This window comes from Macaca thibetana, chromosome 9, assembly GCF_024542745.1.
Source record: "Macaca thibetana thibetana isolate TM-01 chromosome 9, ASM2454274v1, whole genome shotgun sequence".
NCBI lineage: Eukaryota > Metazoa > Chordata > Mammalia > Primates > Cercopithecidae > Macaca > Macaca thibetana.
This window is the reverse complement of record NC_065586.1, coordinates 109,068,705-109,080,975: the sequence shown is the minus strand read 5'-3', so window position 1 is coordinate 109,080,975 and position 12,271 is coordinate 109,068,705. Positions and strand designations below refer to the sequence as shown.

General features: G+C 44.8%; 1 protein-coding gene across 39 annotated transcripts in view; it reads right to left on the bottom strand.

Annotated features, from left to right (window-relative positions):
- Positions 1-12,271, bottom strand: part of TCF7L2 (transcription factor 7 like 2) — a 218,305-nt gene that overhangs the window by 205,366 nt on the left and 668 nt on the right. For all 39 annotated transcript variants that reach the window (XM_050804366.1, XM_050804394.1, XM_050804372.1 and 36 more), the window contains exon 3: positions 12,089-12,213. In XM_050804366.1, the coding sequence (XP_050660323.1) occupies positions 12,089-12,213 (125 nt within the window). The remainder of the gene's footprint in view (positions 1-12,088; positions 12,214-12,271) is intronic.

Sequence of the window (12,271 nt, the reverse complement as noted above, 5' to 3'; positions counted from 1 at the left end):
GGGATCCCATCAATTGGGAACACAAACACCATCTACTGATTTATTTTATAAACAATACAATAATCACTAAAGGATCTCAACAATTATCTGAAAATGCATTTTAATTTGCCATATAGGAACTAATAATGAGGAATCAGATGACCCTGGAAAATTGATGTCCAGTCCCCTCCTTGTAACAGGCAAATCAACTGCATTTCCGAACATGGATCTGTAGTATTATATCAAACTACTGTTACTACTCCTGTGCTATTACTACTACCAGAACACATCTGTGTTACTAGCACAAATTTACACTGCGAGTTTCAGATCCAGATAATTTGTATCTTGCTCCCTGGAAGGAAAACAATTCAGTCCACACAGTTTTAAAAAATAAATAAAGGGGAAAAAAATCACATAAGAACTTTTGAACTAACTCAAACACAAGGGTAGTAATCCAATTTAAAAAAATAGTGTAAATCCATATTGTTCATGGGCTAAGTCTATAAATACCCATTCTAGGATGCAGTGGGCTCTGAGATCATTTTATCTGTTCCAAATAAACAAACAGAAAACATTACATACATATTTACAGATAGATATAATGTAAGTCTGCTTGCCCCAAACAGAGTATTAATCAAAATTAAAAGGAGGCACAATGAAGTGGGTGGGAAAAAACCCTACACCTGTCAAAGGAGAGTAATAAACCACAGTACCCTAAAACAACAGAAGATCTGACCCCCACACACACAGCCCCCCACACACACTCAGAAGCAGCATCTGAAGTGAACCGCTGGCAGGGCACAGTGGCTCACGTCTCTAATCCCAGCACTTTGGGAGGCTGAGGTGGGCGGATCACCTGAGGTCAGAAGTTTGAGGCCACCCTGGCTAACATGGTGAAACCCCATCTCTACTACAAATACAAAAATTAGCCAGGTGTGGTGGTGGGTGCCTATGGTCCCAGCTACTCGGGAGGCTGAGGCAAGAGAATTGCTTGGACCCAGGAGGCAGAGGTTGCAGTGAGCCAAGACCTCATCACTGGACTCTAGGCTGGACGGTAAGAGTGAGACTCCATCTCAAAAATAAAAAATAAAAATAAATAAGTAAAGTGACCCGCTGAAAAACAAAGATGACTTTGCACCCTTTGTCCTCATCTCCTTTTTGTAAAAACTGCCAGTCAGTAAACGGAGATTGCACTAATTACTGTGACAATTCTGCATCATGTTAAAACAACTTCTGTGCCTGGGACAGGTTTCTCTGCGAGCTTGGAATTCTTGGCCAGAAAGTAGCTCTTGTCTGAGAGGAGGGTTCTCCTTCAAGCAGAGTAGGCAACACTAACAACTTGTCCCTCTCTTTTCAGTTGGTTTTATTCTCTTCTTTTCCAATCGCCTGATTCAGATCTTAATGGAAACTTGTCCAAGCTTTCCTTCCCACAATCCCTGCAGAGCCCCTAGGCAATCTGTACACAGGGTAACCACAGGAATCTTATATTGTCAATTAAAATTGAATGGACACCTGATAACTAAGGCTATGTTGTAGAAAAAAAATTCATATAGTCACAATCTTATGAATAAATTAATCAAACTGTGGTTAATCCAAATTCCATTTTCACTTGTCCAGTTCTGTTCTTAATCCTTGCCTTCATCATCACCTAAGTAACACCAACAATCCTAGAGAGAATCCTGTAATTGAAACAGTAAAAATGCAGCTGCAAGTTCCTTAAGACTCTAGCAGAGAAATCAACATATAGGACAAAGTTAATTTTACCTTCTCTTTCTTTCTCTCTCTCTCTCTCGCTCTCTCTCTCACACACACACACACACACACACACACAACACACACACACGCGCACACGTGCACAAGCGCAGACACCCACACTCCATTCTAACACCCCCCACCACCCCCAGCCACATAACTTTCCTCAGGTGCCCAGCGACACAGAAAACCTCACCCAGCTCACGAACACACCCAGCACAAGCAGCTTATTCTGTGTCTAAGTCAGATCTTTCCTCCCAGCCAGCAACCATTGTGCTGGAGAGATTTCCAAGCTACACTTCCTCCAGCTACCGCAACAAGGACTTAAAATTTTCTTGTTTCTCCTTTGGGTTTCCACTCTCTCTCTCTCTTTTCCCAATACACTTTTCTTTTGAAAATGCATACTTTCACTGCTTTTTCCTTCCCTGTAAAAAACAAAGATATCTTGTTCATTATAATCTAATTTTTTTAAGGCACAGATAAAAAGTACAAACACCCAGTAAATCCCTGGCATTCTAAACTGGAACAATCATTTCTCTCTCCAGAAGCTAGAAGGAAGAATAAAACATGGTAGGTCATTTGTGCTTTGGAATATGAGGTGAGATTGCGAGGTCTAGGACAAGATGACTGAGGCATATCTAAGTTTAAAAACCAGGTTCTGGTCAGGCACGATGGCTCACGCCTGCAATCCCAACACTTTGGAAGGCCGAGGGGGGCGGGGGGAGGCAGATCACCTGAGGTCGGGAGTTCCAGACCAGTCTGGCCAACATGGTGAAACCCCGTCTCTACTAAAAAATACAAAAATTAGCCGGGCATGGTGGCACATGCCTGTAATCCCAGCTACTTGGTACGCTGAGGCAGTAGAATCACTTGAATCCAGGAAGCGAAGGTTGCAGTGAGCAGAGATTGCACCATCGCACTCCAGCCTGGGCAACAAGAGCAAAACTCTGTCTCAAAAAACAAATAATAAAATAAAATAAAAACCAAGTTCCCAGGCTGGAAGCGGTGGCTCGCACCTGTAATCCCAGCACTTTGGGAGGCCAAGGCAGGTGGATCACCTGAGGCCAGGAGTTAGAGACCAGCCTGGCCAAGATGGCGAAACCCCATCTCTACTAAAAATACAAAAATAAAACTAGCCCGGCATGGTGGTGCGCACCTACAATCCCAGCTACTCGGGAGGCTGAGGCAGGAGAATTGCTTAAGCCAGGGAGGCAGGGGCTACAGTGGGCCAAGATCACACCACTGCACTCCAGCCTGGATAACAAGAGCAAAACTCCATCTAAAAAAATAAAAAATAAATAAATAAAAAAAAAACGGTTTCCATCTGCATCATCTCTTGGGACTGTCCTGCACCCGTCACCGAGAGTGCTCTAAGACCGCTCCGCATCATTTCCTCATCCGGCAAACATGGCTGCTCTCACCTGGTTACGCCCCACACCTTCAAAATGACGCCTCACTGCCTGGAGTACCCAGGGAGTCACCAGATGAGAACTCCAACGTATTTTCCGCTTCATTCCTTCCCATGAAGCTCTCAACAAAAATCAGTGACCAAGCCCATTCCCCATTCTAGCACCCACAAATGCCTCAGCCCTCACTCGTCCAGAGGAAGAACCATGAAGACTCGGCAGTTCTCAGCACAGGCTTGCAAAATTGTTCAGCAATGTAAAGACCAACATTTTAAGATTAACCCCTTCCCTTATTATCATCATATCTAGATTCTTCGTCTCATTTCTAATCACTACTGGGCTCTAAATTTGATGTTTCTGATACAAAACATCAGAGCTATCCAGATGTGGAATGGGAAACAGCTTTTTTCAACCACAGGAATCTCCTCAAAGACAACTAAAACAGCTGAAATCCTCGGTTGGTTTTTCCAGCACTAAGCTAACTTCTAACACAATGAACATTAATTTTTGATGACTACTTGTCCTGCTAAATTGGGAAGAGGTGGAACATTTACTTTATTTTCAGTTTTATGAATCACCTGGCTTTCTCTTATCTATATAAAAAAAGTAACAGATCATTTCCTAGGAGGTGTTGGTTTTTTTGGTCCACTTTCCTCTCTACCCTGTAGCTACTACCATGAGCCACTTGAAATCTAATTTCCATGTAATTACCTTAAGAAACAAAATACTTTTTTAGTATACCTAAGACCTTTTCTTAGGTCATTAGTCATTTGAGCAACCACAGGCCATTATGAGCCCAGCTTCCCCTACCCCGCTGCCCCCAGTCCTGTGTTGAGAGCCTTTTACATTTAATGGGAAATAAACTTTTGACCAAGATTTTGGGTGACTGCCTGCCCTTATAAAGTACCAAGGGGGGCCTCTGACTTCAAGAGAAAAGGCAAAGCCAGCATTGCCTGGTACTTGAGCTTAAACATTCCTGCAAAGATCTAGACACTGAACATTTGTACCATCCCCAAACAATAACTTAACGACAGCATCCCCTTTCACTTCCTGGCATTCTGCCTCAGAAATTCTGCTGCAACAAAATGCATGCCTTTAGACACAAGAACAATCTCTCCTACTGTCTCCATGTTCCATCAAATGTCTATTTACCCTCATTAATTTTTCTTTTCCTCAACCTGAAACCATCAGCTATGAGTCAGAGAACGATCATTAACTTTTACAGCTTCTATACGCATCCACCTACTCACATTTGGGGAAAGAAGTATTGACTTGCAACATTGCCCGAGACCAAAATTCTCTAAGAAGAAAAAAAGGGGGAAAAGTCGCTTCAAGAAAGTTTTATCTGTAGGTCTATGGGGAAATGCTACATTCATTGTTTTTCCACTTTGTGCTGTAAAGTCTCAAAAAAAAAAAAAAAAAAAAAGTTGAGCTTGAACTTGGTTATGGTGATAGGCATTTCTGGGTTGATTTTTGAGAAAAACGATGATTTTTCTTTCAACATCAAAACATAATTAAAGTTCTTAAACTGTTTGGCGGAAAAAAATAAAGTGAATCAAGTTTCCTGCCCTTGTACAAAACATATTTCTAGCATATAGAAAAACACGTGGGCTGAAGTGCTGAGACATGTTCCTAACACAGCATTTTTCATTAAAAGTTGCTACACTAACACTGTTAAAATGATGCCCCATCATTACTCCACTTAGCAGTTGCAGTGCTGCAACTCATAACGAATTAATTTGCATTAATGTGGGTTTCATGTGTCCTTCCCCGGGTATGCCATTGTGATTCAGGCTTAATAAAACTGACACGACAATAACATAGTGCCTTTTATTTCACTTTCCAAAACAAACCAACCCACCCAAAGACCCACACAAATCCTCTCAATTTTTTAAGCATTTTACTAATATATTTTAGTACATCATAATTGGCCCAGCACGAAGGAATCTAGTTATCTTCTCAGTAAATATTTATAGCATCACTCTTTCCCATTCATTCTGCATTTTCTTAGAGAATCTCACTGTAGCCTACATCTGCAATTCATTGACTTTACAATTTACCACATGTTGGGATGGGAGAGGTCTTAGCTCCATTTGAATCACTACACAAATATGCAAGTGATTTATCGGTTTCAAGCTAAAGACTGCAAGAGAGGGACTCCACTTTTCCTGAACATTACTTCTTCTGGCAGACCATGAACAATTACAGTGCGTACTAATTAAGCTCTGTAAATGTGCTGTGCCCTGCTAATGCCTACCAGGCCTCAAATTTACTTTCATGATGCCAAACTTTAGGGAGCAATTTTAACTCCTTCAGGGCTGATCCCACTCCTGGCCATTCCTTCCTCCTTAGACCGACCTGGTTGGGGCTACTGCATGACAAAAAGAATAAAATATAACAGGTCGAATTACCAGCCCGAAATCAGATGTGCCTAAGGAAGAAAAAACCTATCATGGGAAAAGCAAAGAACACCTCGGCTGATAACCCGTTCAAAGATCCCACAGCCCCATCTTTGTAATGAGCTGTTTAGGGATTCACATCTATCCCTGAGGGCTAGTAAGTTTCTGCATGCCATTGATTAGAAAAGAAAACCTTTCGGCCTGGGTCTTTAAGTTTGGGGTGGATAGAAGGAAGGATCCAGTCAGAAATGAGAGCCATCATCTCTCCTGGCCTGGCAAACACCTCTGAATCCCACTTCCCCCCTATACCGCGTAGTCAGTTTGTAATGCACCAGAACAGCCCACTTTTTCAACATAAATTAAAATCAGTAGGACAACTGGCCTTCTCTCTCACACTCCGGTCTCCACCACAGATAATGCCCCACCCCCAGATGCTTACACAGTAACTGATAGGAAACACATCTGTGGCTAGGTAGAACGCCCTGGGTAATGAAGGGATCGCAGTCCATCTTTGCTGAGCAAAGCAATAGCCCTTTTTAATAGCCCAGCCCAGGGTACTCCCATGCCTCTCCATGAGGAAACTTCCAATCTCCAATTTCAATTCCCCCAAGCCCAAATCTTTGTCCTCTTGTATTACACTTTTCTAATCTTTCTTAGGCATTTATTCTGTCTCCCCTGACTACTTTTCTGTGCCTCCTCCCCCAGATACCAGTACATTTTTCGCAAAGCAGCAGCCCTCCCATCCCCGATGTAAACCTGGATTTTTTCCCCTCACCTATCATATTCTTTTAATCAACGCTCTTCACACCTCATCTCACTTTTTTAAAAACTCTCACGTTAACTAGTGTACTATGTAATGTGTACATTTTCCCTTCCACTCAGGGGAACATCATATAAATTAAAGAGCTGTCTCCCATAGCAGGTTTCTTTAAGTATTCTTGGGGAAAATGCATAATATAGGCAATGTAATCGCAAAAAAAAAAAAAGGGGGGGGGTTGGGGGGATTAAGAAAAGAGAAAGAAAGGAAAAAGGGAGAAAAGAGAAGGGAAAAGATGCAAACACCTAGAGCAACTTTGCTTTTGAAAAAGGCATTTGTGCAGAGCCCCCACTGAATTTCCATTCCTGAAAGTGCTCTTAATAAATGTGTGTAACAATAGCCTAGAGGAAACGTACAAGTCAGCTGCCAAAGGAGTGGTGGTGTCTGTCTCAGTACACTCAGATCGCAGAGGTGGGGGTCAGTGGAGAAGGGAAGGTAGCATTTGCGTTGGGATACCACCCCCCCGCCCCATCTCATTGCTTATAATTAGTGAGAGAAATTTGAGCTACTGCCAATGTCTGCGGACCTTGAATATTATAAGGCCAACGTGGCGTCAAATATCTTAACATTCATAAGTGTTATGGGCTGTAAATAAAGCCTGTGGATTTATGACCTGGTAGTGTGCTTGCCAGCAAAACACTGGGGCACATTTCTTTCAGCAGACCTGTCGAGGTGCGAGTTTGCCTTTGGTTGTAAAATTAACCATTTCCTTCACAAATGTGCTCAATTATAAGTCAGAGTTGAAGATTTACTTACATGGTTGCCCATATTCACTCCCAGAAGAAACTCAGATGCCCACATCCCACACCCCTTTGAAAATAAGACCCTCAAGAATTTGGTTCAGCCTCCTTTTCCAAACTTTGAAATGTGTCACCTCAAAAGAATTGTAAATGCGGTCAAATATATTATCTAACGCCACTCACCAATACTAAACAGCTCACACCTACTTCCCTGGAAAGTGCTTATTTATTTGGCAACTCCGGCATTTAAAAAAAAAAAAAAAAAAGTAAATCACTCCTTGCCTGAAATCTCCTCCCTTCCCCCAATATAATGTCATCTACTTCCTGTGCAGGAGACAGCATTTGCTAAATCCAGGTTGTCTCATACTTAACTGCCAATAAACCAACTTCCACATAACTTCCAGACAGCTGGGGGAAAGGTCCTCGGAGTTTTAGTCATGGTCCAGAAACACGCGTCCACACAAAAATTTGCAGCTGTCCTTTCTCGACAGTGCATTTTTAATGTGATTCAGGGGGGCCTGTTGTGAAACATCTGACAAAATGTAAAATCCTCTTAGATACCTTCTAGTTTACCCACTGGACGTGTGTGAGAGAAGTTGCACCAGGATTTCTCCACCGAGAAATCTAGGCACTTTTTGCACACAGCCAGGGGCACCTTGTGGGATGTGAGGAGGCATTCAAAACCTGGAAAGACTTCTACTGTAATCTTTTAAAAGCACAGCCTCTGGTGCAACTATTAAAATGCTAGTTTTCTAAAGCAAATATTTTTTTTTAATGGTGTGCAGAACTGCAGCGATCCAGCACTGCAAACAGAACAGCATTCTTGATCTACGAGCCCCCGGAAACCTTCCGGTAACTTTTTCACAGCTTGCTAAGAAACAGAAAGCTGACCAACTTCCAGCAGTGACTCTAAATGAAATCCCTATCAGTAAAATTAAAATCAAGGTGAAGAACTCCTGGCAAGAACGAGGATTGTTTTCCTCAAAATTCTTTCTCAATCAGACACAGAGGGCATCAGTCAAAGCTCCTTCCCTTAAACAGGCAAAAGTTTCCAAAAACACGTCTTTCAGATAAGCTCGTTAGGTTCCCAAATGCCTGAGTTTGTTTCTGGGGTTTCAGAAAGTTTCAATATCAACAAAGTGGAAAGCGCTGGCATATTTAATTTATAATCATTAAAATATGACCTATTGGGTGAATGTTGAGCCTATAATCCATACTGCAGACATTAAACCCCAACCTATAAAGATTAGCATGGAATTAATACGGTTACATTGAGATTGAAATCTAAACATGTTCGCCATAAATATTTCTGAAGGAGATGAAAAACAATTAGCATAAATACCAAAGAAGGGTAAGAACACCTGTTCTTTTTCAGGGCGATAAGCATTTTATTGTTCTCTATTTAAAATGTAATGACCTGTGTAATTACAGTAATATTACATTGTTATGTAGGGGCTTGGAATGTCACACTTTGAAAAGTGTTGTCAAAACAATCAGGGGTGAGGTGGGGGGGGTGGGAGGACAACTGGGAAGGACCACCGTTAACCCTTCACACTCCAAGGTCTAAATCTTTTGTATCAGAAAGGATTATGTTGTTTCAGTGAGGAAAAAACATCCATTTTTCACAAGCCAGAAAGAGAAGTTGCCCGGCTAAATAAAACCCCAATGAATAGGCCCCTCTCAGTTTCCTTTAAATGCTGGATTCCAAGTTCAAAAATGAATTCAAGATGCAGATTATTTATCTGTTCAACCTAGTAGCAAACAGCTCGGTTGAAAAGCAAATAACTTTGGATAAGAGAAGATGCAAGGGTTCGAATAATCAAGTCCTTAAAAAGAAATTTCAAACCTAACTGGAATTTCAACCACCATATTCCTATTTCCCCTTTGCCAGGAGGGAAAAAGAAATGTAAAACTACTTTTTCCAATCAACTTTAATAGGTTACAGTATTCTTATCTTTAATATACAAATGTTACCACAGTTCTAATATTTGCAGTTCTAACACTTCCCATCTACTTAACTAGACCTCTCCTTAATGCAGTTTTGTATCTGAATCTGTCTTTTTAAAAGCCATTCCTATTACTGTATCAAAGACTAAATTAATATTATGCAGAAATCTTTGTCATTTTAAAATAAAATTATTACTATCAAGCTTTATGGTGTCTTCAGCAATTAAAGCATTATTCTTGAGATAATGTATTATTCATCATAAGCCGATTTAATGATACTCTCTAATTCTTTACATTCTTAAATAAAAAAGCAGAAATCAGGGTTCCAGAGAGTTTGCTTTTTAAAGGATGCAGCTGCTTACAGGTACACCATAAGTAACAGAAAATGTAGCAAAAATCACCGCCACCAAGGAGCAAAGGGAAAATAATAAAGCATACAGCAAATTTGTCTTTACACCTTGCCATTAAAAACACACCCTATAAAATACTAAGAATTTCAGAAGAGCATGGGAAGCCCGCTATCTTGCCTATGGATGCCTCCATTCCTCCCGCAGCTGTATCAAATCTGGAATTGCAAGCTGGCCCTCTGATTGAAGACGTCAGGAGTGACATACAACAGCCTACCGTCCTCATTTCCACTGCTCTGCTGACCAGCCTAAATAAATAACTTTAATTTTGGAGCACATAATCTAACCCAGGTAACAGGGAGGAAGGAGGAAGGGGCAGTGTACACAAAGATGTCTGCTGGTGTTTGACATGTAAGTACTAAAACTGCCTACTGAGTTCAGAAATGTCTTCTGAGACTCAATCTGATGTCACAGCACCAGGCCACCCGCTATGTCCACAATTAAAATAACTAGACGCCGTCTATTCCTATAATGCCCACAAAAGGGACCGATCATTGGGAGCCTTCCTTTTCTCACCGGGAAATCATTTATTTGCCTTTAACAATTTCCCTGTTTGCTAATTACAAGACAACACAACTGCTGAAGTTTGAGAAGGAATGGCAAGATTGCCAGCATCAGACAGGGAGTTTAAAAAGAGTCAAGAAAGCTAGCAAGTCCGCCATCAAAGCTCAATATTCCGATGGTTAAGTGGATTTTAAAATAATACCAGGGAGGTTTCCATCGGAAGGGGGAGGGGGAGAGAGGCAGAAATTCTCAGGGATTCTTTGGAATGTTGCTTAGGCCGGTTTATTGGTAGGCGAACACTGCGATTCTGAGCCGAACGGTCCCGTTTAAGATGCCCCACAAGCTCTCAAGAAAAATACAAAGTAAGCGAACTGTGCCTCCCCTACAGCTGCAAGCCCAGAGCGCGGCCCCTGCAGCCTGGTGGAACTGGCCCTGGAGAAGGGGGTCGAGCCGAACCGCTCTCCCAGCTTCCCAAGCATGCCTGGGCGCCGGGCAGGGGGGGAATAATTATTTCTCTTCCCTAGCCATAAAAAAATGACCGGTCTAGCATGCCCTTGCCATTTTGCCAGGGCCCAAAAAAACAAGTCAAACCTGATAGTTAATATTTTAATGCTTAAAAACACTTGTAGATCTGATCGACTCCCGTCCGGCAAGCCCTCGGCCATTAGCACCGAATCCACGGCTGCTGAACAGTGGGTGCATTATTTCAAATTGCTATCTAGAGTTACCGAAAAAGAAAAAACAAAAGTCGTGTGTGTAAATAAGGGGTAGGGGACCAAACCAGAGAAGGTGTAAAATGACAATCCCGGGAAGCCGGGAACAAATGCGTCTTGCGTCCAGAGATTCGTAATCCAGGCTTCTTAGAAGAGGGAGGGAGGGATGAGGAGGAAGGGGTTCAGGGTGAGGGCAGGGGGCAGAGGCCGGTGGGGGAGGGGATGAGCCGTCTTAACAAATGTCAGGGTTGGGCGCGGGACCGACCCTGCAGGAAGCGCCCCCCGAGCCCGGCACCCCGCGCTGGCTAGGGCCCCCAAAGTTGGGTGGCCGGCGATCGGCGGCCCACTCCATTGAAGGAGAGGCGCCCCGGCCTCCCTCGGCCCCCGCACCTCCTTGAGCCCGCACACCCTGGTCTCTGGCCCCCCCAGGGCCCACGACGGGCCTACACGGAAGCTGGCGAGCGCAGACCCCGCCATACATCCCAAGGCGCCAAAATTCCCTAGAAATACACAAGTCCGCTTAGAGGAGTCCATTCCGGCTGCACACAAATCAAGAATCCGGGCCGCAGGGGCCTCCCCGCCCCACTCAGCCCGGCTGCCCTGCGCGGCCCGGGAGAGCCCGCAGCCAGCGCGCCGGGCAGCCGAGCCCGCCACGGCGCCCAGGGCGCTCGCGGCCCTGCGGGTCGCCAAAGAAAAGGACGCCTCAGAGCCCCCAAGTTTGCGGTGGGACCAATCTGGGAAGTGTGACCTTCCAGGGGAAGGGGGAAGGAGGGCCGAGAGCCAGAGATTGCCACTAGAGAGGTAAATACATAGCCGCCCAAAAGAAAGCCAAGGAGCCTCTCCAGGGCCCCCGGCTCTGCGCGCTAGCCAGTTCTCAAGTCCAACGCCTGAAGGAAACCCACTCTCTACCGCGCGCGTCGGGCGCAGCACAGTCACTCGGGGACCGCAGCGGCAGCCAAGGGGTTAACCGGGGAAAGCCCAAGACGCCACAGAAGAGGGAAGGAAGAGGAGAGAGAGGGAGAGAGAGCAAAGAAAGAGCCACACAGTCATCTTCCCAGGGTGAAGAAACAAACACCACCACCAAAGGGGGAGGGGGAACCAGGGCGCAAAAGAAAAGTTATTCGGATTTCCCACCCCCGCCCCACCAACAAAGCCCTGCTTGGACAGAGAGGTCTCCCCAACATCACGAGGCAGCAAACTGAAAGCAAGAACGTGGCGAAGTGCAAACAAATCCAGTCCACAAAAGGCAGAAAAGTTTGGAGAGTTTCGGGCCGCCTGGGCCACGAGCGGGGGAGGGGAGGGAGGGAGGGGAGGAGGCGGGGAGGGGGAGGCGGGGAGGGGGCAGGGCAGGGGCCGCATGCGGGGCCCGGCGGGCGGCGCGGGCGGGCGGGCAGCGGGCGGGGGCCGGGCGCGGAGGCACTTACGGTTCGGGCGGTGGGCGAGAGCGATCCGTTGGGGAGGTAGGGGCTCGTCAGGTCGGGGATCATGATGAAGGGGTAGCCGGGATACGGTGGCCCCTTAAAGAGCCCTCCATCTTGCCTCTTGGCCGCTAACATGGCGGGGCGGCGAGGGGACGGCGGCGGCCGCGCGGAGCGGGAGAGAGCGAG